This window comes from Drosophila ananassae, chromosome 3L (genome assembly GCF_017639315.1).
Source record: "Drosophila ananassae strain 14024-0371.13 chromosome 3L, ASM1763931v2, whole genome shotgun sequence".
In the NCBI taxonomy this organism is placed as follows: domain Eukaryota; kingdom Metazoa; phylum Arthropoda; class Insecta; order Diptera; family Drosophilidae; genus Drosophila; species Drosophila ananassae.
In genome coordinates, this window is record NC_057929.1 from 210,105 (window position 1) to 234,850 (window position 24,746).

At 45.4% G+C, this 24,746-nt stretch overlaps 5 protein-coding genes across 13 annotated transcripts; 4 read left to right on the forward strand and 1 right to left on the reverse strand.

Annotated features, from left to right (window-relative positions):
* The first annotated feature begins 108 nt into the window (after window positions 1-108).
* LOC6495344 (transmembrane protein 234 homolog) lies at window positions 109-763 on the forward strand. Its single transcript, XM_001958588.4, has 3 exons — window positions 109-225; window positions 276-581; window positions 640-763. The coding sequence occupies exons 1-3, from the start codon at window positions 213-215 to the stop codon at window positions 744-746; spliced, it is 426 nt and encodes a 141-aa protein (XP_001958624.1). The 5' UTR covers window positions 109-212; the 3' UTR covers window positions 747-763.
* LOC6495326 (uroporphyrinogen decarboxylase) lies at window positions 744-2,278 on the reverse strand. Of its 2 annotated transcripts, none has more exons than XM_044715804.1 (3): window positions 2,103-2,278; window positions 1,208-2,041; window positions 744-1,141 (listed from the first exon to the last, which is right to left on the reverse strand). In XM_044715804.1, the coding sequence occupies exons 1-3, from the start codon at window positions 2,115-2,117 to the stop codon at window positions 830-832; spliced, it is 1,161 nt and encodes a 386-aa protein (XP_044571739.1). In that variant the 5' UTR covers window positions 2,118-2,278; the 3' UTR covers window positions 744-829. The 2 variants fall into 2 exon arrangements, with proteins under 2 accessions (XP_044571739.1, XP_001958625.1); XM_001958589.4 differs by having other exon boundaries at window positions 1,208-1,951; window positions 2,103-2,277.
* A 136-nt stretch (window positions 2,279-2,414) lies between these two features.
* LOC6495345 (protein telomere ends associated) lies at window positions 2,415-8,907 on the forward strand. Of its 6 annotated transcripts, none has more exons than XM_032450867.2 (14): window positions 2,415-2,570; window positions 2,624-3,217; window positions 3,280-3,546; window positions 3,607-4,623; window positions 4,681-4,719; window positions 4,778-5,743; window positions 5,802-6,075; window positions 6,139-6,664; window positions 6,726-6,848; window positions 6,909-6,995; window positions 7,061-7,126; window positions 7,182-7,271; window positions 7,331-8,082; window positions 8,776-8,907. In XM_032450867.2, the coding sequence occupies exons 1-14, from the start codon at window positions 2,530-2,532 to the stop codon at window positions 8,797-8,799; spliced, it is 4,866 nt and encodes a 1,621-aa protein (XP_032306758.1). In that variant the 5' UTR covers window positions 2,415-2,529; the 3' UTR covers window positions 8,800-8,907. The 6 variants fall into 6 exon arrangements, with proteins under 6 accessions (XP_032306758.1, XP_044571732.1, XP_044571733.1 ...); XM_044715797.1 differs by having other exon boundaries at window positions 7,334-8,082; XM_044715798.1 differs by having other exon boundaries at window positions 6,912-6,995; window positions 7,334-8,082.
* Window positions 8,883-12,257, forward strand: LOC6495346 (SET and MYND domain-containing protein 4). Its single transcript, XM_001958591.4, has 4 exons — window positions 8,883-9,603; window positions 9,666-10,686; window positions 10,746-11,061; window positions 11,116-12,257. The coding sequence occupies exons 1-4, from the start codon at window positions 8,954-8,956 to the stop codon at window positions 11,382-11,384; spliced, it is 2,256 nt and encodes a 751-aa protein (XP_001958627.1). The 5' UTR covers window positions 8,883-8,953; the 3' UTR covers window positions 11,385-12,257.
* Window positions 11,717-23,591, forward strand: LOC6495348 (CCR4-NOT transcription complex subunit 1). 3 transcript variants are annotated; one of them, XM_014907783.3, is made up of 9 exons: window positions 11,717-12,640; window positions 13,884-14,093; window positions 14,152-14,694; window positions 14,753-15,251; window positions 15,317-17,314; window positions 17,377-19,952; window positions 20,039-21,210; window positions 21,274-21,633; window positions 22,056-23,591. In XM_014907783.3, the coding sequence occupies exons 1-9, from the start codon at window positions 12,536-12,538 to the stop codon at window positions 22,165-22,167; spliced, it is 7,575 nt and encodes a 2,524-aa protein (XP_014763269.1). In that variant the 5' UTR covers window positions 11,717-12,535; the 3' UTR covers window positions 22,168-23,591. The 3 variants fall into 3 exon arrangements, with proteins under 3 accessions (XP_014763269.1, XP_014763267.1, XP_001958629.2); XM_014907781.3 differs by lacking the exon at window positions 22,056-23,591 and adding an exon at window positions 21,771-22,033; XM_001958593.4 differs by having other exon boundaries at window positions 11,718-12,640; window positions 17,377-19,946.
* The last annotated feature ends 1,155 nt before the right edge of the window (window positions 23,592-24,746 follow it).

Sequence of the window (24,746 nt, forward strand, 5' to 3'; positions counted from 1 at the left end):
AACGTTTAAACATTTATATTAATAGTTACAATTTTGGAAGGCCTTTATATATGTTTATTTTATGCTAAGATTATTCTTAGTGTTCTTTCACTAATTAAAAACAATTATTTCGATAGTATGTTTATCTATCGCCTGCACACCTTTCACTTTACAACACTGAACTTTAACAGAGTGCTTTTAAAAATATTCTGTTTAAACAGCCGGCTGTAAATATGGAAAACGCAGGTAAAAAAATAAAAACAATATTAATTGGTAGTAGCTAATCCGTCGTAAAGCCCAACTCCTTGCAGTCGGCCTACTTTGGGGTGTGACCAACCCATTTATGCGCTTAGGCAGCCAGGGCATTGAATCAGTGAAAGACACCGGCTCCAAGTGGAGGAATCTCCTGCAGGAAGCTCGTCTTATCGGCACTCGTTGGCGCTACTGGGTGCCCTTTGGTCTTAACCAGTGCGGCAGTGCCTTGTACGTGTGGACTCTACAGAATTCCAGTATTACTGTGGCCGTTCCAGTGGCCAATTCCCTTAGTTTCGCATTTACGGCAATCACAGGTTACATCTTGGGCGAAAAACTTCCCGGAAAGAGTAAGTTTTTCCAAATGATTGGTCATTGATTACTTTTACATGCTTCTTTCCCCTTTAGAAGTCATCCTTGGCACTTTGCTAATTGGCTGTGGCAGTACGCTCCTGCTTTATGACAAAATACTCCAGGAACAGGCCGAGAATCAATTAAATATAACATTCCAGTGATCTTACCCAAAACCAAAGGCCAAATTGTCTTTATTGCATTCGATAAAAGCATCAATGATTGGATCATTAAATGGTGTTCGCTTCTACAGGGCTTTATGGACCGCCTCCACCAGTACCTCCATACTGGCAAGTGGCGTTTGCGGCGTAATCCCATGACCCAGATTGGCGATGTAACGCGATTTGCCGAACTTGTGTACCATCTCGGTGGTCAGGTTGCGCAGCTCATCGGGATTGCGGTACATGTCCTGGGGATCCAAATTTCCCTGTAACGTGATGTTGGGACCCACAAGGTTACGTGCTTCGATGGGATCTACAGTCCAGTCCAATCCAATCACGTCGTAGCCGAGTTCGCTCTGTTCCTTTAACGAGTGCCCAGCACCTTTTGCAAACAACGTCTGCAAACAGAAACCAAAATATATGCTTTATAATAAAAAAGATTACCACTTGGAAGCTAAACTTACAATGGGTACCACAGGAATAACTTTTTTGTTCAGGCGGTCAACAAGTTCATCCCGAATTCGACGCAAGTAGGGTACGGACCACTCCAGAAAGTCCTCCTTGCTCAAGTGCTCAGCAGAGGACTCAAAAACTTGCAACATCTGTGCGCCGGCCTTCACCTGCATCTCCAAGTAGTCCACAATAGCATCCGTCAGTAGGTTGAGGAATAGCTTTGAGTCTTCTGGATAGTCCTTCAGCCACGCTTTGGTCTTGGACATTGTCTTGCTGCCACCGCCTTCAATCATGTAGCCCATGAGGGTCCAGGGAGCACCGCTGAAGCCAATGAGCGGTACACGCCCATCCAGCTTGTGCCGCATCATGGTGATGGCATCACCCACATAACTGAGCCGCGACAGGGCCCCGTCTGGAGTCAGCCGTTTTAGGTCATCGGGTACTTTGATCGGTTGGGGGAGAACGGGGCCAACGCCAGCATGCATCTCCACAGTGAGCCCAAGGGCCTGTGGAATCACCAGGATGTCTGAGAAGATAATGGAGGCATCTAGATCGAAGCGGCGCAATGGCTGCATGGTAACCTCGCACGCCAGTTCCGGGGTGCGGCAGACTGTGAAGAAGTCGTGCTGCTTACGGAGTTCTTGAAACTCTGGCAGATAGCGCCCGGCCTGACGCATCACCCACACAGGAACACGGTCGACCACCTCGCCGCGTGCAGCACGCAGCAGGTTGTCGTTCTTGAGCACGGGGAAGGGCTGCAAGGGGGAATCGGTCTTGAAGTGATCGCTGCACACGTTTGTCGGCCACAGTAGCCACCACAACCACACCAGTCGAAGTCCAAGCAACTGCCGGGACACCGGACATGATGTAACTGCGCTAACCTTTTCCATCCGTCGGATAACTCACCTTGGCGTCTTTCATTCTGATAGGTTGATAGCCGGACAGGTTTTTCACAGTTTTAAAGGACTTCTGGCCTAGCAATGTCGATCTCGTTTGACGAAATTTATAACGGAATTTTGCAATCCTGCATGAGTGTGCGTTCTACCTTTGTTTATGTTATCGGCTAGAGATGGCATATTTAACAATATCCAGTTAATCGATAAGTTCATTGGAGCTAATTTTAAAAGAAAAATGGACATGATTGTTTTTCTTGAATCTTTTCCTTGTATCTTATTTATTTTTCAATTTATATGCATTTTTTTAATCGCATTCCACTAAAATACCTATCCCAACTGAAGGTGAAGAAATCGTCTATCGTTTATCGAAACTATCTACGACGCGTTATTGTCAAGAAATCTTTTCCCATGGAAAAAACAATTCATGTAATAAAACAATGTCCACCTCAGATGGGAAACGAGGAACCAAGCGCAAAGTGTATGGAACGAAATCTGTTAATTTCAGTAACTCTAATATATTCCTTTTTTCAGGGAATCAATGTATCCGGTCTCGTTTGCAGAGTTCAAAAATATGGTGACCAATCTGCCGGATATCTGCTTTGAACTGCAAAGCGAAAAAGGCGCCATAACGCTGGACGATTGCGCTATGTTTTTCTATAAACAATTTTACGAGAATCCCAGCATTCGGGAGAAATATCCCGTTTATATTAAGCCTTGCCCACGGCATAAAAAAATGAAGTTCTTCAGCATACCAACAGTACCTGAATCAGGAGCCCCGCCGTCCAAAGTAAAGGCTCGGGAAACCTCCAACGCATCTACAAGAACCGTTTGTGAGGAAGCTCCACCTTGGATGGTGTCTTTACCAGCTCCGGAAACCTCCAGCGCAACTACAGAAACCGTTTGTGAAAGATCCCCGCCCTTGATAGAGGCCTTACCAGCTCCGGCCTCCAGATCAGCTAAAAGCATGGCCTTGCCTGAGATGGTGGCCTTGCCAGGCTGCGCAGGTGCCGTATCGGAAACCACTGATGGTCCAGCTTCCAAGAATGCCACGAGAACAAGGTCCCCATCTATGGAGTCCATAAATTTTGATGAGTTTGCTGAAGACGTCCTAGTCAATATTAGAAAGTAAGTGGCATCATATACTCTTTGGCAATTAATTATAAAAAACTCTCTTTTTTTATTAACAGCGCGGGAAAATTCATATTTCCGATGCCTCGAAATCTATTTATGAAGTACTTGAACAAGGAAACTGTTTTGAATGCATGCATTCCTAACAAAGTAAAAGAAACTATGCCAGTAGCCGAGCAGCTCTTAACAGTGTACAACGAATTCTACATATTTCCTTTTAAACGAAAAGAAGTTGAATATTTTGTTGGACTTCCGAAAGATTTAAAGAAGCATATCTTTAGATATGGCAAGCCAAGAGACCTTAACGCAGAAACTACAGTACAAACGTAAGTGTTTCAACTTGTACTCTATTCGTTACATATTCTATTAAGTTAATATTTCTTTAGATCGTGCCCCATCGTTCCATTTACAGTCTTTGAGGATCACATTTTCAACTTAAATGACATTGTGGCAAGAATACAATCTGAAGATAGGTCTGGCAAAAGCTGGAAGTGGGCAGAGTACTCCCAAGCCTACTACTTTGCCTTTTACCTAAACGTTAAGATAAGGGAAAAGTACAACTTCGAAATTAAAGACTGTCCTAAGCGGATGAAGGATCGTCTTCTACGAATACCTAACAAAGCGACTGCCGAGTTTTTAAGGAAACGCATGCCTCAGAATCTCCCTCAAATTAATCCTAATGTTTCCACAACTCCCTTGCCGGAGCACTTACAGGAACCAGCAAAAAAAGATATCGCGGATAAACAAATTACATTTGGGCTTTTTAAGCGTTTCATAAAAAACCTGGACGAAGTTGTTCTGCAAATGCAGGCGTGTGAAAAATACAAAAATAAATCGGAAAAGGAATGCGCTAAAATAATGTATAAGGAATTGTATTCAAACCCAGAGTTTCACAAAACTTTCGAATGCAAATGGAAGCCATGCCCGGCTAGAATAAGCAAAATTCTTCTGAGCTTTTCAAAAAGTATACCTCGCCAGTCAGAGAAAGAAATGGATGCAGCTCCTGTTAAAAATGGCATACAAATTTTGGAGGAATTGGAATTAGATCCAATACCTGGAAATGTTCTTGAAAAATGGGTCAATAATTGTGAGCTAACGAAAGGCAAAGCTCCTGCAAAGGAAAATGAAAGTTGGGCGAAACTAAAAATACCTAAAACAATAACATTTAGCTTGTTCGCTCGATTAATTCAAAACCTGGATAGTATAATCTTACAAATGAAGCAATCTGCAAGATACAAGAACACATCGGATGTGGAGTGCGCCAAAAAGTTTTACAAAAGCTATTTTTCATGTCCCAAATTTCGAAAACTATTCGTTTGCAAATGGAAACCGTGTCCTGGGAAGATACGCGAGTTGCTAAGTCGGTATGAGGAGGAGGGAAAAGAGAACCGCCCAGAAACAAAGTGAGTGGCTAGCTTTTGATAGAAAGTTCCTTATGAACAATTTCTACTTCCTTTCAGTAATAATAATTTGGACTATGATGTCGTGGAGGACTTAGGGTAAGAAGGGAAACCCTTCTGAGATCTGTCAGCTCTTATAATATGTCTTTTATTTTAGATTTGGTTTGTTTAAAATGCCTGTTTCGTTTGATAAATTCTGCCACTGCATTAACATCGATGATATCGTGGCGAAATTGATGAAAACCAGTGATAAAAAAGTGATACGTGCAGACTTAAATAAGTACACTTCGCACTGCACCGATATATATACCCAATTCTTCCTGTTTCCCCATTATCGACAAAAAATTTCCTATCAAGTTAAGACAACAGATGCCCAGTTTCGAAAACAATTGGAGAAGTATGCTGTTCCCATGGATGAGAAAGCCAAGAGTTCCATGGCCAAACATTCCCTAAAATCCCACTTGGTTAACCTAAAGGGTGTCGTCTACAAGTTTCCCGTACCATTGGAAACATTTATCCAATATGTCAGTAACGACTTGTTAGTGTCGCTCATAAAAGACGCTGCGCCAACTGCGAGCTCCAAGAGAGTGGCTGAAATTCAAGGCGACCAGCGAAGATGCAATCGCTTGCTGCGTGGATTCTACCACAGTTTCTACACATCTCGCGAAGAGAGGGATAGGTTCCTCTGGTCCTTCAATGATGCTCCACCGGAAGTCCTAGAAAAGATGCACGAGTACGCTGTGCCCATATTCTGCCAGGCTGAGGATGTTCCAATCGAAAGGGTAGTGGAACAAATAAATCATTCGGACTTACAGCGCAACCCACCCATATCATATCAAATATTTGAATTTTTCGTCGACTTGGAGGTTGTGATTAAAAAAATGGAGGAGGACCCGGCTTACGCTCATGAGACCGATGATAAGTGCAAAAAGATATTCTACAGAGAATTTTACAACAATCCAAGAGTACGATTGAAATATCCATATCAGATAAAGCCCTGCCCGATAGATCTAATAAAAAAAATATTAATGATTCCTGAACCGAATAAGATCTCTTCATCGCAAGCCAGGAATTCGTCAGATTTAAAGGCACTTTATGCTGCCAGAAGGATGGAATTGTATTCGTAAGTAATTGATTATATTTTTAACTTCAATTATTATAATTAAATTTTGTATTTTTAGGAAAACTTTGGAGAATGTTCGTTATAACCTGAGTGCACATGTACTACATGGAAATTATCATATCCCCGATAAACCCAGTTCGGTTTCAAATGAAGCAGATGAACCTTTCCCAGAAGATAATGGCCTGTCAGAACCTCCAGCGAGCCCAACGAACTCTGGTCAGGATCCTTCTGCCAGGGAAGAAATAGAAATGGAAGTTTCACCAAAAATTGATCCTGTCGGAGAAGCTCTGTTGAAGGAAGCTAAAGAAACATTCTTCGCCGAGAGTAACCTGGTTAGAAATTAATATTCCATTTGTTATTATTCGCTATAACTTAGAGTAATGTCTTTTAAACAGGAGCACAACCTGCGGTACTTGATCTGCACGACCATTGGACTTAAGAGACACATGTGGCGCTTACTCTATCAGTTAACTCTGGAGGAATTTCGCAGCTACACAAACATCCATGGTGGAGAGCTCTTGTATACTAGCGAAATGGACTTGAAACAATGCTATGAGCATGTTGTAATCATGGGAAACTGGCCACTTAATCTTTATGTCAGTCTTTCCAAGTTGAGGCACTTGCTGCACAGCAAAGGAGTGGCGATGGAGACATTGGACCTCAGCCAGATATCCCCAAAGATAATGCACTGGAACGAGTTGGTTCAGCACACAGATTTCGATCAAATCGTTGAGCTACAATACACCGACCGGACGGGCAAGAAGTTTTCGGATCAGAAAACGCTGTGGCAGGAGCGTAAGCAGTTCTATGCAGACTGCTGGCGACATGATGAATGGATCTACCAAGTCCCCAAGATATCGGACGGGCGACTCAACGAGATGCCTTTGGGAGACATCCCTCCTTCAGTTGATTTTGTTTGGAGTGAGTTTAGTTTCTTGTACATCAATTATTACTCTATTAACTGTCAACTTTCTTGTCACAGGACCTGTTTTTGGCTGCGAAAATGCCGCCACTTCTGCTTCAGACACAAGGGAGGGTGATAAGGTGACTAGCCCTGGAAATAAGGAAACACTCATTGCTCCTCTCAATCAAATAGCACTCTCTGGTATGGTTTTTTAACCAAATTAGTAACCGAAGTCCAAGCTAAACACTAGTTTTGTTTCAGAAGACCATACGTATAGCAAACAAAATGCTTCAAACTCTGGGGAAATGGACAATGAATGTGCTTCCACACAGATAGACAATAACTCGGGTGAGTTCTTCTTATTTATTTTGTTTTGTTTCATCCCAGTAACTGCTTATTTTTTGAAAAATAAGGTGCCGATACGGAAAGTGAACCCTATTCACTTTATAGTGTTTGTAGTTCTGAAACTACGGTAGTTGGTGAGTTTATTTTCTCTAAAACTAAACAATTAAAACAAGTTTTTGCCACTTTCAGAACAATATCCTCCAGTTACAACTCCCTCTGAGACTAATACACCTCAATTGGACCCAGTGGTTGAACCACCAATGATTGAAATTCCAGCTGGTAAGGATTAGAATCCGATTTCCTTATAAATAGTTAAATTAATTAAAACATTCTCTCAGAAGTTCTAGTAGTACCAGAACCAGAAAGAACAGAAGCCCAAGAAACAGAACCTACGGCCAGTGCTTTAAATGAATCAAACTTTGTGGATGTCAACAGTGTATGCCCAGCCACCCAAATGGATCCAGAGTTCATCGATCCACTGATCAAGCAAGAGCCCATACACTTTCTTAACAATCTACGAGCCGCATTTAGCGACAATTCCGTCAGTGAATGTCAATGGGAATCGATTTCCTCTGAGCAAATAATCTGCTTGGACAGCGACGAAGAAGTGGACCTAGCTTGTTTTGCAATCCCGACAAGCGCCAATACTCCAAATCCTTCTTCTGTTGATCCAACAGAGGGAAGGAAAAATGAAGAAGTATTAGCCCAAAAAGATGCTTTTGTGACTCGCAGGAAAAGAGTTCCGAAGAATAATCAACAGCCTGCCAAGCGTCCGCGACTCGCCAAAGATAATGTGCCGCAACTTAGGCATGGCTTTAGACCGCTACCACTTTCCACAACAGATCGCACGGAAACTGTAGCCTCAGGAGACCCAGAGGCAGTAAATAGCACTCCCTTAGAGCAAGCTCCTCCACCACTACCACTGCAGATAGCGCTTGTCCCAGAGGATCAGCGGACGCCGGCTTCACAGGAAGGAAATGTGACTCAGACGGCACCGCGTATTACCGCCTCGCAGGACTTTGCCATGGGCAACTCTTTCTTTGAATCATCGCAGATGCAAAGGCTTATGAATAACATCACCGTTCGCAAGGTAATTGCAGAAAATAGTAACACTGATACTGTTGTTAGTGGCCCACAGCCTGTTGACGCTACGAGTCTATGGAGTCATGTGGTTTTCCGGCAGCTAGAGCTCTACCGATTCTTTGAATCGCTCACACTCGAAGATATTATAAACAAACAGATAGAGGGCTACATGGTGGGTGCCACCTACCAGGAAGCACTCTTCAAGTTTGACAAGCGGGTGAGCCATGCACGCGGTCCCATTCTGGAGACACTCTTTCCCCAACTGTCGACGATGTTGCAGGGCGATGTGCGACATGTCCTGCGGGATATGAAACATTTTGAGTACAACTCCCGGTATCCTGGGTTCAAAAATCCAAACTTAGATCTCCGGGAACGTGTATTGTCCCTTTTGATGGACGTGGCTCCCAGTTTCGGAATGTTTCACTTCCAGTTCGATAATGCCAGCCGGGTGTGGGCGACATGCAGCAAGGATGGTCGGGGGGATGTAGATCCTGTTAAGCGAAGAAGCGAGTTTAGTGTCACAGATATTATTTCTCCAGATGTCCTGGAAGGAATGAGAGAGCTCAACGATCCGGATTTCATTTTATAATATCATTTTTTGTTTAATATTAAAAAGAGTATTTATATTTATATACATTTTTATTTTTAATAAATATTTATTTTGTAAAAAAAACTAATCAATGTGTTTCTTTCTTTTCAGATACCATATCCAAGTGGGAAATAAAATATAAAATAATAATATAAAATAAAAAACTGTAAATAAATGAAATTTTTTTGAATTTTGAATATTTATCGATAAATCTTATTGCGCGCCGATAAACTCTGCAAAGTACCAACGCGTTTTTTATTTTTTGTAAACAATTTCTGAATCAGGTGGAATGGATCGTTTAGCAAAAGTTTTCTCGCAGCAGGACGAACTAATTGCTCTGGAAGGACTCTACAAAGATGAATACTTCACTTTCGAGTCGTTGAAGGGATTACCGGCGGAAAAGGGCCAGAGATTCCATCAGCTGACGCTCCAACTCCTAGAGGACTTGCCTCAGCCAGTGGATCCCTTAAAATGCACGGAAAGATCACGCCAGCTGCGGGAAGAAGGCAACTTGGTTTTCAGAAGTGCAACTAAGGACCCGGAACGGGTCCTAAAAGCATGCAAACTTTATACGGGAGCAGTTTTTGAGGCGGAGGCTGCGAATGAGGAACTAGCATTGGCCTTCGCCAACAGGGGTATCGCCCTGCAGGAATACGGATTCTTTCGTGAAGCCTACGACGACTGCGCTAATGCCCTGGACTGCGGTTATCCGGAGAAGATGCGCCACAAGCTCGTCATGCGACAGGCACATTGCGCCTGGAAGCTAGAGGACCTGGATGTCCTGGAAAAGCATCTCTCCAGCTTGGAGCAGATGCAATTAAATGAATCTTTTCTTCAGCAATTGGAAAACTTAAAGAACGAATTGGAGATACTGAAACGGAAGGAAGCGGATGCCACCGCATCGCAACAAAAACAAGATATTAAAAGCTTAGAAAAAATGTATGTGGATTTTAAATGTTTTTCATCTTATAGTTCCTTCTGTAATCAACATTCTATTTTAGCTCTGAAGATCCTGGTGAGCGCGGTCGCTATATGGTGGCCACCGAAGCGATACCCCAAGGGACAGCTATTTTTTCCGAGCGTGCATCCTGCTTTGTTCCTCTGGAGCAACGACTTATTTGTCAGCAATGTGCCAGCAGTCTCATGAGCGCTCCAATTCCCTGTCCACAGTGCCACCAAAAGGTAGTCTATTGCTCGCGAAAGTGCCGCGAGGGACACGCAAACATCCACAGATACGAGTGCGCTGGCTACCGAATGGATCTGTTCAAGCTGCTGGGCGTATCACACTTGGCACTACGCATGGTCCTGGTGTACGTGCCCCTGATATTACCCGATCTGCGGGATTGTAAGAGCTCCAAGGAGATTTGGGAGAGCCTTATGAAGCTGGTCAATGAACCAGAACAAGGGAAGATGGTTCCTGAGTATATGCAAAGTCTACGGATGGTGAGCCATTTGGATCAGGCTCCACGCCCTGAATTGGTCTACCACATGCTCTGTGCGAATCTGCTTCAGACCTACCTGGAAAAGCACACAGATTACTTTGATCTGTTCAAAGTAACAGCTGCCGGTTCGGAAGATTGGAAAGTTATAGTTTCAGCCCTTATTCTCCGTTCGGCGGGACAACTGCTAGTTAATGGCCACGTCGGTGATGCACTGGTACCAGTGGCCTTGGAGGCGAATGAGTTTGCTTTACTCCAGCCGGACATGTGGCAAAAACCGTATCATTTAAGATTGGGACAATTGCACAACCTTTCCCACACGGAGCTCGTCACGGCCGTCAACCTTCCCTACTTGAGCCTGTGTAATCATGCCTGTGTCCCCTCGATTCGGACAAAGTTCGATGGATGCTCGGTGGTTAACTATGCCAGAAGCAACATCGCTGCTGGGGAGGAAATCTTTAACTGCTACACGAGGGACTATAGGAATAGCTTGAAGAGCCAGCGCATTAAGCCTCTAAAGGAGGTCTACAAATTCCAGTGCTCTTGCGTGGCTTGCGTCCAAGCCGAACCAGATAAGGACTATGTAAGGACTATATTCAATTCAAAGATGCACCTTTTTAATCTCTTTACTTCCCTCTACAGCTTGCGTTCCATCAATACCTTTGTGAAAAGAAGAATTGCAGAAAGAAGTTCATACCTGATGTTCAACAGAATGATCTCACTTGGTGGATGCAATCAAATGCAGATAATCCTATTGTTTGCACTTTGTGCAAGGAACGGCAGAGTTTTGCTTGGTACAACGAGTTCCTAGACCTCATAGAGTCCTGTGGGGATTCTTCAAAGAGGCGGGAACTGTACCGAGCTTTCGATAAGCTAGACAACTGGTTAGTGGACCATCATAGTCTAAAGGGGACCATGGCGGGAGAACTAGTAACAGCCTGCTTTGCTGAAATGGATGGTAAGGACATAAATTGGACATTAATAGATTTTTTCTAATCAAATCTTCCAACAGACGGATGTTTTCTAACCGACTTTGACTACGAGAATCTAGCTAGAATCATTCGAAAGAATCTGGAAAGTACAGCAGCCCAGTGTGGGGATACTTCCATGGAATATATTAGCCAGATGACCTATCTGTGGGATATTGTTGCATTAAAGAAATGTAAAATGGACAAAAAGGAACTAGGATGCTTCACAGATAAGCTTAAATATTTGGCCCAGGAGCACAAAGAAGTTTTTATGAACTATTACAACGATTTTATTAAGGAACAATGTAAATAAGGATATTATTTTTGTAAAATCTCTAATAACCAGTGACTCCTAAATGCGAGATATTCCAAAACAGCTTGAATTTGTTTTGTTTTCAAATGGGGGCGGCATGGGGGCTAACTATAAAGTGTGACCAAAGGTTAGGAATCTCTTTTATCCCTAATATGAAGGATTGCCCTTGAAATAATATTCTTTTAAGCATACTTAAATGTTAATTATATTTCGATAGGGATTCAAAAAGTAGAAACAATCGAAATATTTAATATAAACAATCGTATAAATTTCGAAAAAAGACAAGAATTTAGTTATTCGTGTGACCGTATTTTATGATTTTTGACGGATTCTTTCGGGATTTTGTGTGCCCGTATTCTCGACCAATAAACCACTTTTGTAGCACAATTTGGGAGTAAAAAACATTTTCGGCAATCATTTACAAAATCAACGAGTGCAAGAAAATCTCCAGTGATTTCTTTAACAAAAAGAACCAATTCCGAACCAACAAAAATCCAACATCGTAATCATCAAGAAGAGGAGTACAACGAGGGGCCAGGAAATACATATAAACGTACATATTTATGTGCATGTGTGTGCGTGCGGGCGTGTAGTAGTATTTTTCTTTTCTGTTTTCGCTGTACGTGACGTGCGGATTGATTCATATTATTCATTACGTGAGCCTACTGCAATTGCACCAACGAAACTTGACCCGTTAGCCCCCAGAAGGCCGACTATGAATTTGGCCGTATTTTTGTTGCATGTTCGAGTGGGCAAATAGATGCCGCTTGCAATGTAGAGCTGCTGATGGCCCCTTCAAAACGGGGGCCGCGGCCAATGCGATGCAATAAGAGCGAATTCAACAGATCAGACAAAAAAAGAAACAGGGAACGCGAACGAACGAAAAAAAGGAGAAAAAAACAACAAAAACTAAAGTCAGTGGACTTACAATTACGCCGCAATTGAAAGGAAAAGCTTAAAAGAAGAAGCAACATATACGTCAAATACTAATACCATTGCACATCGGTCATCATCATCGCCTGACTGTGTGTGTGTTGTTGTGTGTGTTTGCTCGAAATTCTGGTGGACAACAACAACAAACAAGAAAACTAATACCGAGAAGAACAACACCTTCCAATCTGATCAAGAATCGACAATTGATACGTAGAATTATGAATGTAGAGAGCCAACTGAAGACACCGCTAACGCACATACGCAATCTGGTCAAACACGTGAACAAGCGAAATTTTAATGAAACCTGCGAGCATATAAAGCAGGTAAGTCTCCTATATACATATACATATATGTGTCCCCCAAAGTTCTCGAATAATTTTTTGTTTTTCTTAACGAAAACAACAACAAAGTGTCCTAGACGAAGAGGGGGGGATGGGGAGGGCATGAGGAAGTTGTGGCTGTGATAAAGGGTTGCCAAACTGGCACACATATATCGCACCTGGCCGCCAGGGTTGCCAATTGGCTGCGCTCACGACCCGTCACTATTGCCATTTCACTCGCTCGTGCATTTTTGCCGACGCCATTACAGTTTTGAGAAAAAATTTCTCTGCACGGCGTTGCGCGAATTGTTCCAGTTTTGTTTAAGCTAAAAGTGGTTAAGAATGTATCATATTTGGCTAATTGGGTGTCCTGAACCCAGCACGTGACTTAGGCGTGCGGTGTAGTGTGAAATTCGCGGTGAAATTGAACCAAAACTAGCTGCAAATTCCAGGCAGCTAGAAGTGGAAACCCAAGCTTCAGCAAGGGTTTCTCCCAATATCAACTTTTCCTTTTTTTTTTCTTTTCACCACATCACACGCATACTGTTGATCTTGTAAGTTTATGATTGGATACCAGGGCTAATTAATTGCGGGCAGCTTTCTTTTCGCACATTTTGCAATTTGCTCTCGAAACTCCTTTTTTGTGACCCCCTTCCTTTCTCGCATCGTCATCTTTTTGGCTCTCGCTCGCTCTCTCTCTCTCTGTTGCTCCTCTCCTCTCCCATGTAAAGTTCGCAAAAAAAAAGAGGCAGTGCTAGGGAGAGGGAGTGAGAGGGCTGGCTGGCCTCCACTTTGTGTGTAATTTGTTGTGTAGCAGCTGCGATGGCAGGGTCACAGCTGTTGTCTCGCTTCTGCGTACATACACCTCCAACTTGGGAGCTCCTTGGTTCCGGAGAATACGGACTCCGGAGTCCGGACGAAGGTGTATTGGATCAGAAAAACAAAGTTCCCAGTGGGGCAGGCGGGCAGTCAAGGGCTTGGGGGGGTGGGGGACTGTCAAGGTTTGACTTGTGCACCCAGTAGGTCGGTCAAAATTTCCAAGTTTGTGATGAAAATGATATAAAAAAAACATAGGGCGCCGCATATTCCGAAGAATCAATAAAAAGAGTGCCTTAATCCTAATGACATGTGTCCCAGATCGCGGGCTGCCGTTGCCAGGGCGCGTATGCTACTGGCCATTAGAAATAATAGACCAATGCACCTCTCCTCACCCACCAATACTACTACTACTTCCATCATTTTGCAGTTCGTTAAAGAGCACGGCCTGGAAGCGGATCGCAGCAGTCTGCGTCACCTGTTTTCCGTGATCAACTTCAGCGACGCCTCACCGCCAACGGTTACCGTTCAGCTGCAGGCCAAGCTATTGGGAGCCCAGTTGCAGCGTCAGTTGCAGAGCTCATCGTTTGTCTCCAACATCTGCTTCGCTTTCGATCAGTACTTTGTTATTAATCAGAAGGTAAGTCTGTGTACCTTATATCCTTAACAGAAGAGTTAAGAGTCGTTCTATATTGCAGTCTTTGAAGCCGGCAGCTGTTGCGGATCTCGTTAGCCACGTGTCGCGTCTGACCGGCATCAACAAGCTCTGTGAGTGCATCTTTGCGTTGGCTGTGACCCATTCTTCGCATCCGGAGCTTAGGAAGTCCGCGAAAAACAACTTGGAAGTCTCCCTTCCCGAGCTAATCAACTCCTATTTGGGAAACAACAATAGCAGTGCAGCGACCAGTGGCCTTCAAGAGATCTCGTTCGATTTACTGCAGTATCTGCTGTGCTGTCTCAGCGATTACGTGAAACCGCAACTGGAACAAGAGTTTCTGGTTAAGTTACGCGAGGAATTTCCGCGCCAAGCGGTGCCACTCGTTCTTGCTCCGTTCCTTTACGGCACGACGACGGCGACGGCGGCGACGGTTGCGGGAGCAGGTGCCAGTGAAACGGATGCGGAGGCCGAAACGACGACGGCCAGCAACAGCAACAGCTCCAGTTCCGAGGCGGATGCTCTAAACGAGGTGGGAATTGAGGATATCTATGACCATTTAAGCGAGATAATATTTACAAACCAGGTATGATTGCATTTTATTTAAAATTAATACAATCTAATGAAGAAAATTGTAATTCCAGGGGAAAAATAATATTATGGACACATCCTGGATTAATTTAATCCATGAAATCGGTTACGAATTTACATCGAGCGTTGAAGAGTGCAAGAATCATTTGTGTTCCCGCGAACGAGAACGCGCTGAAGTTCAGGCCAAAGATGTCGCCAAGATTGTGGGTCTTATGTGTCGGCGGCACTCATCGCTGCTCGATTGTAATGTAAACCTACCAACGCCAGCTAATTTCTGGCCAGGCCAGGCTCAAGGACAGAGTCAGGGTGGACAGGGAGCTGCCAGTAATAGTAGCGGATCCTCGACCCAGACCCAGAGCTCTACTCAACAACAACAGCAACAGCAGGGCACCGGCAACAGTAACAACAACGATGGCGCCGAAGGCAATACGTCAAGTGATAAAAAGGACAAAAAGGAGACGACGGAAGCAACACAAACATGGAAGCCGGATGTCTTTGTGCAGGCCCTCAAGGAGGTGGTGCCGCAGATCAACTGGAAGGACGTGTGTCTGGGTAATAAGAGAGATTCATGTTGAATCTTATTATTTGATCGAATTTTCTTAATTTCTTGTTTCTAGAACTCGACCATCCAGAGTTTGTGCTGAAAGATCGCATTGGTTTGGATCTCCTTCTGACTATCCTGAGGTTGGCTACTGGTTCCAGTTTGTTCCCACATCCAGAATGCATTTACCGCCACTGGGCGAACACGGAGGGGCAGCTGTCGCTGATAACAACCATGCTCAAGAATCCGGATCTCTTCTCTTTCTCCGACTTTGTGTTCAGCCAGCCAGCTCTGGACGTCCTCAAGACTGCCCCGGATGCGGAAAACAAGGAGATATCCGCGTGGAAGTCCCTGCATCTCGTAGAGGTGTTGCTGTCGATTGCGGACAAGGGATACTACACCCAAGTGCATGAGATTTTTAAGTTTCCCGCTCAGAACTGTCCGGATGTGCTGTTTCTGGCCTTGCTGCACATTAACCCTCCGCTATCGCCGTTGCGACTGGATCTGTTTAACCAGCTGATACCCACGTTTCTGGGCAATCATCCGAACTCGAACGTCATACTGGCCAGCGCGTGGAGCTCCACCAACTTCCAGCTCCGGCCGAACATCATGAACGCCATGTCCGAGTGGTACCTGAGGGGCAACGACTTCGACCAGGTGAAGCTGTCGCGGATCCTAGACCTGGCCCAGGACTTGAAGGCGTTATCCTCTTTGCTTAACGCTCGATCCTTCCTGTTCATCATCGACCTGGCATGCCTTGCCTCCCGGCGGGAGTACCTGAAGCTGGAGAAATGGCTAACCGACAAGATTAGAGACCACGGCGAGCCGTTTATGCAGGCCATGATCAAGGTGCTGCTCCGGCGCTGTCCGCAGGTGGCCAACGCCAAAGTACCCGAGGACCAGCTGCCCCCTAAACAGGCTCAGCTCTTGCCCGAGACGGTCACCACGATGATCAACTGCCTGCAGACGTGCATCAACAACTGCATGCAGCCGGAGATGGTCGAAATGATTATGCAGATGACGGCGAACGTCGCCATAATGGCCAATAAGGCTCGTGCCCAGCAGCAACCGGGACTAGTTCCACCGCCCCCGCCGAATATGTTGCGTGGCCATCGTGGCATGGATTTGTCAGGCGGTATTGTGCCCCCGCCGCCGCAACAGCCTTTCTCCGGGAACCTTAACGCCCAGATGTTCGCTCCTGGCATGGATCCGCTCACGAACATGTCCAACAACCTGGCCGGGCTTAATCTGAGTGGCCCGAACGGGGGATTTAACTTCGGCAACATGCTAACTTCGCCATCACGATTGATGAATCCGGGAGCCAGTCCTTATCCGCTGAATCCCATGCAGATGCCGCAGGCTCCGCCGCCACCCAATGTCGGCAATTTGGGCAGGATGCTGCCAGGTGGCCCCCAACAACCGACTCCCACGCCCACGCCAACGGCCCCGAATCCCACCAACCCGGTCATGGCCGATCTTCAGATACCTGTGTCCAAGGAGGTGGAGGATGAGGTGAACTCGTACTTCCAACGCATTTACAACCACCAGCCGAATCCCACGCTCTCCATCGACGAGGTCCTGGACATTCTGCAGCGGTTCAAGGAGTCGAGCAACCGCCGTGAACAGGAGGTATTCCTGTGCATGCTGCGTAATCTGTTCGAGGAGTACCGCTTCTTCTGTCAGTATCCTGAGAAGGAGCTGCAGATAACGGCACAGCTCTTTGGCGGCATCATCGACCGGAATCTGGTGCCCACTTTCGTAGCCCTTGGCCTGTCCCTGCGCTGTGTTTTGGATGCACTTCGGAAACCGGAGGGCAATAAGCTCTTCTACTTTGGCATCACGGCGCTGGACCGTTTCAGGACTCGACTCCATACCTACAACAAGTACTGTGAGCATATCCGTTCGATTCCCCACTTCTCGGACTTCCCGCCACATCTCATCCAGTATGTGGAGTACGGAATGCACGGTCAGGAGCCGCCGGCGCAGAAGCTGATTGGACTGAGCAACACGATCCCATCCGCAATTTCATCAGGACCGCCCACGGAGGCACTTTTCCGAGCTAATTCAATGGCAGGTACGGTCTTTAGTCTATTATTTCTGGGGACACCTTATAATACTTTCAATTCTATTTTAAAGGTAACGTGCCTGGTGGCACTCTCGGATCGGGCTCCAAATCAGCCGTTGCTGTGTCGCATGCCACGCGGATGAAGTCTATCGCCAATGCCACCAACATCGACACTCTGCTAGTGGCCAACCAGGAGGAGAAGGTCACAGTGCCGCCAGAGCCAGTTCAGGACAAAACAGCCTTCATCTTCAACAATCTGAGCCAGCTGAACATCCCGCAGAAGTGCGAGGAGATCAAGGAGATAATGACCAAGGAGTACTGGCCATGGCTGGCCCAGTACTTGGTCCTCAAGCGTGCCTCCATGGAGTTTAACTTCCACACCCTGTACTACAATTTCCTGGACGCTCTCAAGAACGGCGAGATCAACCGATTCGTGACCAAAGAGACGCTGCGCAACATCAAGGTCCTTCTGCGCTCCGACAAGGGAGTCATCAACTTCTCCGATCGCAGTCTGCTGAAGAATCTGGGCCACTGGCTGGGCATGATGACCCTGGGACGGAATCGCCCAATCCTCCAGCTGGATCTCGATCTAAAGTCCCTTTTGGCGGAGGCCTATCATAAAGGACAGCAGGAGCTGTTGTTCGTGGTACCGTTCGTGGCGAAGATCCTCGAGTCGTCCGCCAAGTCGCGCATTTTCCGCTCGCCCAATCCCTGGACCATGGGTATCATGTACGTATTGGGCGAACTCCACCAGGAGCCGGAGCTCAAGCTGAATCTGAAGTTCGAGATCGAGGTACTGTGCAAGACGCTCAACCTGGAGCTGGCCAAGCTGCGGCCGGTTATCTACCTGAAGGATCCAACGCGCGCCCTGCTCATCGATCAGCAAATGTCGCAGCCAAAACCCAAGCAGCCGGAGCCCATTGCAGCTGCTCCGGCTCTGCCGAGTCAACAGCCATCGCCGGCACAAGCGCCACAGCAACCGCCACCGCCGCAGCAGCAGCAGGCTCCTCCGCCGCCACCGCCGGCCGAGGTGGACCCGCAGGCAGCAGCCGCCGCCATGATGGTGGGAAGTGGAGGCAGTGGAGCAAACAGCACGCCTGGATCGGTGGCTTCGCCAAATTTGCCAACAGATCCCAGCCAAGTGGTTCTCCCGCCGCCCGAGCCGCGCTACTCCTACGTGGACGTCAATGTGAGCAACTTCCAGCTGATTGCCCAGCACCTGATTCTGCCACCCAACATCCCGTTCCTGCACGCCAATCCGGGAATCAAACACATTGTGATCAATGCCGTGGAGCGCACCATCACCGACTGGCTGCAGCCCGTTGTGGATCGGAGTATTCGGATCGCCTGCGCCACCACCGAGCAGATCATCCGCAAGGACTTTGCCCTGGACGCGGATGAGAACAGAATGCGCACGGCCGCCCACCAGATGGTCCGTAACCTGGCCGCCGGCATGGCCATGATCACGGGAAAGGATGAGATCGCGCGGGCCATCAGCCAGAACCTGCACAAGGCATTCGTGTCGTCGCTGTCCGGCATGCCCAGCCTGACCGAAATCCAGGCCGCTGCCATGCAGCTGGCCAACGAGAATGTGGAGCTGGTGTGTGCCTTCATTCAGAAGACTTCCGCCGAGAAGGCTGCCGCCGAGATCGATCGGCGATTGAGCACTGACTTTGAGACCAGGAAGATTGCTCGCGAGGAGGGTAACCGGTTTGTGGATGCCCAGATCCTCAGCTACCAGCAGGAGCGACTCCCGGAGGCGGTGCGCATCAAGGTGGGCCCTGCCCCAGCGACTTTGTACGCCGTTTACTCGGAATTTGCCAGGAGCATTCCCGGTTTCCAGCAGATGAGCGATCGGGACATTGCTCTCTTCGTACCGAAGCCCCAGGATCTGCCGCCACCGAATGTGTTTGCCAATGACGAGAGCAGCATGGTGTATGCCGAGGTGGCCAGCAAGATGGAGGCCTTCATGAACACGGCCATCGGTGTGCCGTCCCTGCAGGTGCAGGCCAGCAAGATGCACATGCTCCTCAACGCTCTGATGTCCACCCGTCGGCAGCGCGACCAAGAGTCGGCCTTCAATCTCCTGACTCGTGCAGTGGAGGGTCTAACCGAGGGTCTGGTCAACGTGCCGGAGCACATCGAACAGATGAAACTCTATCAGAATATTCACCTGCGCATCCTCAGTCTCCTGCAGAACAGCTTCGGTGCTCCGAATACGGAGCGGGCTGTCACCAAGTGCTTCTTCGACATCCGTGAGGAGGTTCGCTACAACGTGGAGGCGGCACGATCCCTGATCACATCGCACTTCGTCAATCTGAACCAGTTCGATGGCATGCTGCGCGACTGCATGGACAATGGCAACAACTACGTGGCCATCTCGTTCGGCATCGCCCTGCTGGAGCGCCTCATCATGGAGGACCGAGCCATTAACATCGTTCAGGACAACGAGTTCATGGCCACCGTGGAACTGCTGGGTCGACTCACCCAGCACAGGCATCGCTATCCGGAATGCATTGTCAACGCCATCGAGACGTTGTGGAGCGGTAACTTCAACTCGAGCAGTGACTTCAGTCCGTTTAACGCCAGTGAGCGCTACTTGGCGGGAGCCTCGCACTACATCCACTCCGGCATGCATCATGTGAGGGTAAAACACACTTCGATCAAAAGAAAACCAAACCAAACACCTCCTTTTTAGCGAGTTCCTTTAACTAATCGGTTTCATTTTTGTAGTCATGCGACACGGACGACCCGCCGGGACTGCAAGAGAAGACAGAGTTCCTGCTCAAGGACTGGGTGGCGCTGTATACCCAGCAGAACCAGCAATCCACCCGTGATGCCCGCAACTTTGGCGCCTTTGTCCAAAAGATGAACACCTACGGCATCCTGAAAACGGACGATCTGATCACGCGCTTCTTCCGCCAAGCCACGCACATCTGCACGGATGTTGTCTATCGGATGTTCGCGGAGCCCAATCTCCAACTTAACCAGGCCAAGAACAAGATATTCCAATGGATCGATGCGTTCGTCCACCTCATCGCCATGCTTGTCCGGCATTCGGGCGAGGCGGGTAATCCGACCACCAAGATCAACCTGCTGAACAAAGTGCTGGGCATCGTACTGGGCACACTGCTGAAGGATCAAGAGATGCGCGGCACCAGCTTCCAGCAGGTGGGCTACCACCGGTTCTTCATGATGCTCTTCATGGAACTCTGCTCTGCGGACATGATCCTCGAGTCGCTGATGCACAGCATTGTGTCGGCCTTCGCCTACACCTATCATCTCTTAAATCCGAGCGTGGCGCCCGGCTTCTGTTTTGCGTGGCTGGAGCTTATCTCCCATCGGGTGTTTTTGGGACGCATACTAGTTCAGATTCCCGGCCAGAAGGGATGGCCACTCTACGCCCAGTTGCTGCAGGATCTCTTCAAATATCTGGCACCATTCCTGCGCAACACAGAGCTCGGAAAACCGGTTCAACTCCTGTACAAGGGAACACTGCGTGTACTGCTAGTGCTGCTGCATGATTTCCCCGAGTTCCTGTGCGATTATCATTTTGGATTCTGTGACACCATACCGCCAAACTGTGTCCAAATGCGTAACATTATACTGTCGGCGTTTCCGCGTAACATGCGACTGCCGGATCCGTTTACGCCCAACCTAAAGGTGGACATGCTATCGGACAGCAGCAACGCACCCAAGGTGTCTAGCAGCTATATCATGAACATACAGCCGCCGAACTTTAAGAAGGATCTCGACTCTTACCTGAAGGCTCGGGCACCGGTAACCTTCCTTTCGGAATTGCGCGGACACTTGCAGGTGACCAGCGAGCCAGGTACACGCTACAACATGACGCTCATGAATGCCCTCGTTATGTATGTGGGTACACAAGCAATTGCGTTAATCAGGTGGGTGATAATTTCTTATAATTTAACTATCTGGATTAAATGAATCATTGTTCTTTCTTGTAGAAACAAAAACTTTGTGCCCAACACCTCAAACATTGCACACAGCGCTCACATGGACATTTTCCAGAACTTGGCCGTAGACTTGGATACTGAAGGTCGCTATCTCTTCCTGAATGCAATTGCCAATCAGTTGCGCTATCCCAACAGCCATACGCACTATTTTAGCTGTGCGGTATTGCATCTGTTCGCCGAGGCCAACTCGGAGGCGATTCAGGAGCAGATTACGCGTGTCCTGCTCGAACGTTTGATCGTGAACCGGCCCCATCCGTGGGGTCTGCTCATCACGTTCATCGAGCTGATTAAGAATCCCATTTACAAGTTCTGGGACCATGATTTTGTGCACTGCGCGCCAGAGATAACCAAGTAAGTAGAGATTATGGTATTATTAGTTTAAGGAAACATATCTATTAGATATATATATATTTTTTTTATTCAGACTTGCTACTCACTTTCTCCCCCCTTTTATTTTTTAAGTTTTACAATGAACCTTTTGCTTTCAGATATTTTGGTGAATGTCTGATTGTAGTTAAGCGGTTTGAGCATTTAATTGGCATTCAGTGTTCAACGTAGCCAAAAAATAAGCCAGGGTTTCAAGGTTCAAGGTTCAAAAGCCAACCAGCTTACCTGTCCTGTCCATACCGCTCATTTTGCATGTTAACCTTTCTTTATATTCGTTTGTAACTCCTCTTTTATACAATTTAGCATGAATTTATGAAAATATAACTAAAATTAATTTTAAAAATTAAATAAAAAAGTTAATATTAAATATTGTGTTTTTTCTATAGGCTTTTCGAGTCGGTTGCCCGATCCTGTCTGGCCAAATCGAATCCCCCGCAGCAACTGAACATGGCGCCCGTTGTCGATGGCGAGGGCCAGGAGGTAGCCAACATCAACTGAGAAAACGCCACCGTCCGACGCTTCTGCCTGGAGGTCTGTGCCCGACCCAGACGCAGGCAGCAGTAGCCTGGCCACCCCGCCACCCGCCACATCGCGCAACACACCACAACACAACATACCCTACCCCCCTTCTTCGATAAGCTCTACTATCCAATTACCGTGCTTAGTTTTTAGAAAAAAAAAAATCATTTTTTTTAAGAAGACAGTGAAAAAAATCATCAGATACATCAAAGAGACACGAAACATTATAGAATATATAACAACAGCAGGCTAGGCCAACACTGCTGTGGTAAAAAACAAAAAAAAAACCTAAATTCGACTTGTATTTAAACGAACACGAAACGATAACATTTTAAATGCCCTCCCACGTGATTGTGGAATGTTACAAATTTTTAAATGCGTTGTATTATAAATGGTAGATTGAAAAAAAACACAAAAAACTTAAAAAAAAAACAAACAAAAAAACTGTTGATGACAGCTACTGTGTAAAGAGAAATCAAAGAGAAAAAAAATGATAAAAAACAATCCAAAAACGAAAAATTTATGAAAAAAATGAAAATTAAAAAAAAAAAGAGAAAAAGTTATTTTCTAACAAAAAAAATGGAAAAATGTATATTGAAAAATGCGAAAAAACTAACAAAATACAAATGCGATGTAAATATGTAGATTGTTGTTGCTACAAAATATCTAAGGGCTTATAGAAGGATGGAAAGGAAGGAAGGAAGGAAGGATGAAGGAGGAAGTAGCATCAACAACAGCCACATATATAAAAAATAAATAAAAATGTGTTTAAAAAATTTACGAAAGAGTCCAGCACGAAGGAAGATGAGATAGGAGTGGAGAGGAGAGTGTATAGACGATGAAGAAATATGAAGCGTTTTGAAGTCCTCAAAAGTCAATAAATAATTCAAGTTGTCAAAGTAGCTTACCTCCCTAATTAAAATACGATGTATAATTTGCAAATTCTTTATCTCTAAGAGTCCCCCAATCCCCCAACAGTCTTCTCGTATACGTTAATTTTTAAAATGTTTCCGCACAACAACAACAACAACTGTAAGAGTTAGTAACAACAACCAACCAACTAAACTAAACTTAACTAAACCACTGTTTGATCTTATATGCAAATGTATGCGCCACTTTTTTGTTTATTTTTACTTAAATATTTTTACGAACTGATTGATTATTAACATGAACATGAATTTTTGCATTAAAACAAAAACATAAAAACATCCTTTAGCTTGTTAAACGTATAATTGATCCTCCAAATGTAAAGATAAAGATAAAGATAAAGATAAAGATAAAGATAAAGATAAAAAAGCTGTTAGAATCAGAAAGAGTTCAAGTCGCGGCAGTTATCTATATAGATCTATATATAATTATATAAAATTATATTTCTAAATATAAATACGTAATGTATAAATCGATCTGATTGCAAAAACACAGGGAGTGGAATTGGTCTGAAATAATGACAAGTTTATGAATTCATTATTATTCCTATTTTTTTAGGCAATTTGCAATGTATGTATGTACGTACCACTCCCGCACACTCACTAGACACCACCACCCACTGCAGCAACTGAACATTGCCCTACTTTTTATTAGTTTTTAATCTAAAAAAACACAAAACAACACACTCACAGATCCAATCAAACGAACATTCATTGTATTTATGCACTTCAAAAATGTATTTTTGAATTAAACTTTTGAATTAAAACCTAAAAGCCTATATAAGATGTCTGGCCGATCTGTAGAAAGCTAATAGTTTGGCGAGGAGAAGACCCTAGACTCATTATAGCATAATTCCGTTTGCAATGGCCAAGACGTGATGATATATAGTTATGATGTATATGATGTATGTACAGACATGCGTTCACCGATCAACCGAGACACAATATATACATTTATTAACTAAAGCTGCGACACAAGAAAACACAACAAATCTACATATATAAATAATAATCCATTACAATCGAAATAAGTAACGATACGCATTAAGAAGAACAATATATATATATATATATATAACAAATTAATATGTATACAAAAAACAAATATTAAATGTATAAATGGCAAAATTTTAAATCAAGTTTTTTTTTATTTTTCTTTTAAGAATAATATTTTATTAAAAATATGTTTATAATTAATCGTTTAGAACTTATCGTGTCGTGAGTCACTTGAGCATCTCTAATATTGCTCCCCTTTTTCGCCCCCTCTATAGCGTTATCCGTTATGTGTATATCTCTATGTATGAGTGGGGCAACACTTAAAAAAGCTCATTTTATTGGAGCAAAGGCCCCATATACATGTACGTGTGTAGATATGTAGCCCATTTCCGCACCCTGACTTACATAACCCAACGCCCCACCACCCACCACCCACTACCCCATCACCCCAGCCGCCCCAGGCTGGTTAGTGGTGGGGCGCATTTGGGTTAAGTAAACATGGACCCTCGGCGAAATGTCGATAAATGCCAGCAGCAGAGAGAGAGAGAGTGTGGGAGAGAGAGAGTGTGGTTACAGCTTGGAAAACTGAACACTACTCTGAAATGTGTGATGTCTGTTTCTCTATATCTATTTTGT

Bases quoted from the DNA above. Each gene is read 5' to 3' on its own strand.
- LOC6495344 (XM_001958588.4), top strand. The intron at 582-639 runs GTAAGTTTTTCC...TTTCCCCTTTAG, and splicing joins CGAAAAACTTCCCGGAAAGA to AAGTCATCCTTGGCACTTTG.
- LOC6495326 (XM_044715804.1), bottom strand. The intron at 1,142-1,207 runs GTAAGTTTAGCT...TTCTGTTTGCAG, and splicing joins TTATTCCTGTGGTACCCATT to ACGTTGTTTGCAAAAGGTGC.
- LOC6495345 (XM_014907780.3), top strand. From the start codon at position 2,530: ATGTCCACCTCAGATGGGAAACGAGGAACCAAGCGCAAAGT. The intron at 6,849-6,908 runs GTATGGTTTTTT...GTTTTGTTTCAG, and splicing joins CAATCAAATAGCACTCTCTG to AAGACCATACGTATAGCAAA. The intron at 7,127-7,181 runs GTGAGTTTATTT...TGCCACTTTCAG, and splicing joins TTCTGAAACTACGGTAGTTG to AACAATATCCTCCAGTTACA.
- LOC6495346 (XM_001958591.4), top strand. From the start codon at position 8,954: ATGGATCGTTTAGCAAAAGTTTTCTCGCAGCAGGACGAACTAATTGCT. The intron at 10,687-10,745 runs GTAAGGACTATA...TTCCCTCTACAG, and splicing joins CCGAACCAGATAAGGACTAT to CTTGCGTTCCATCAATACCT. The intron at 11,062-11,115 runs GTAAGGACATAA...ATCTTCCAACAG, and splicing joins CTGCTTTGCTGAAATGGATG to ACGGATGTTTTCTAACCGAC.
- LOC6495348 (XM_014907783.3), top strand. From the start codon at position 12,536: ATGAATGTAGAGAGCCAACTGAAGACACCGCTAACGCACATACGCAAT. The intron at 14,695-14,752 runs GTATGATTGCAT...TTGTAATTCCAG, and splicing joins AGATAATATTTACAAACCAG to GGGAAAAATAATATTATGGA. The intron at 21,211-21,273 runs GTGGGTGATAAT...TCTTTCTTGTAG, and splicing joins CAAGCAATTGCGTTAATCAG to AAACAAAAACTTTGTGCCCA.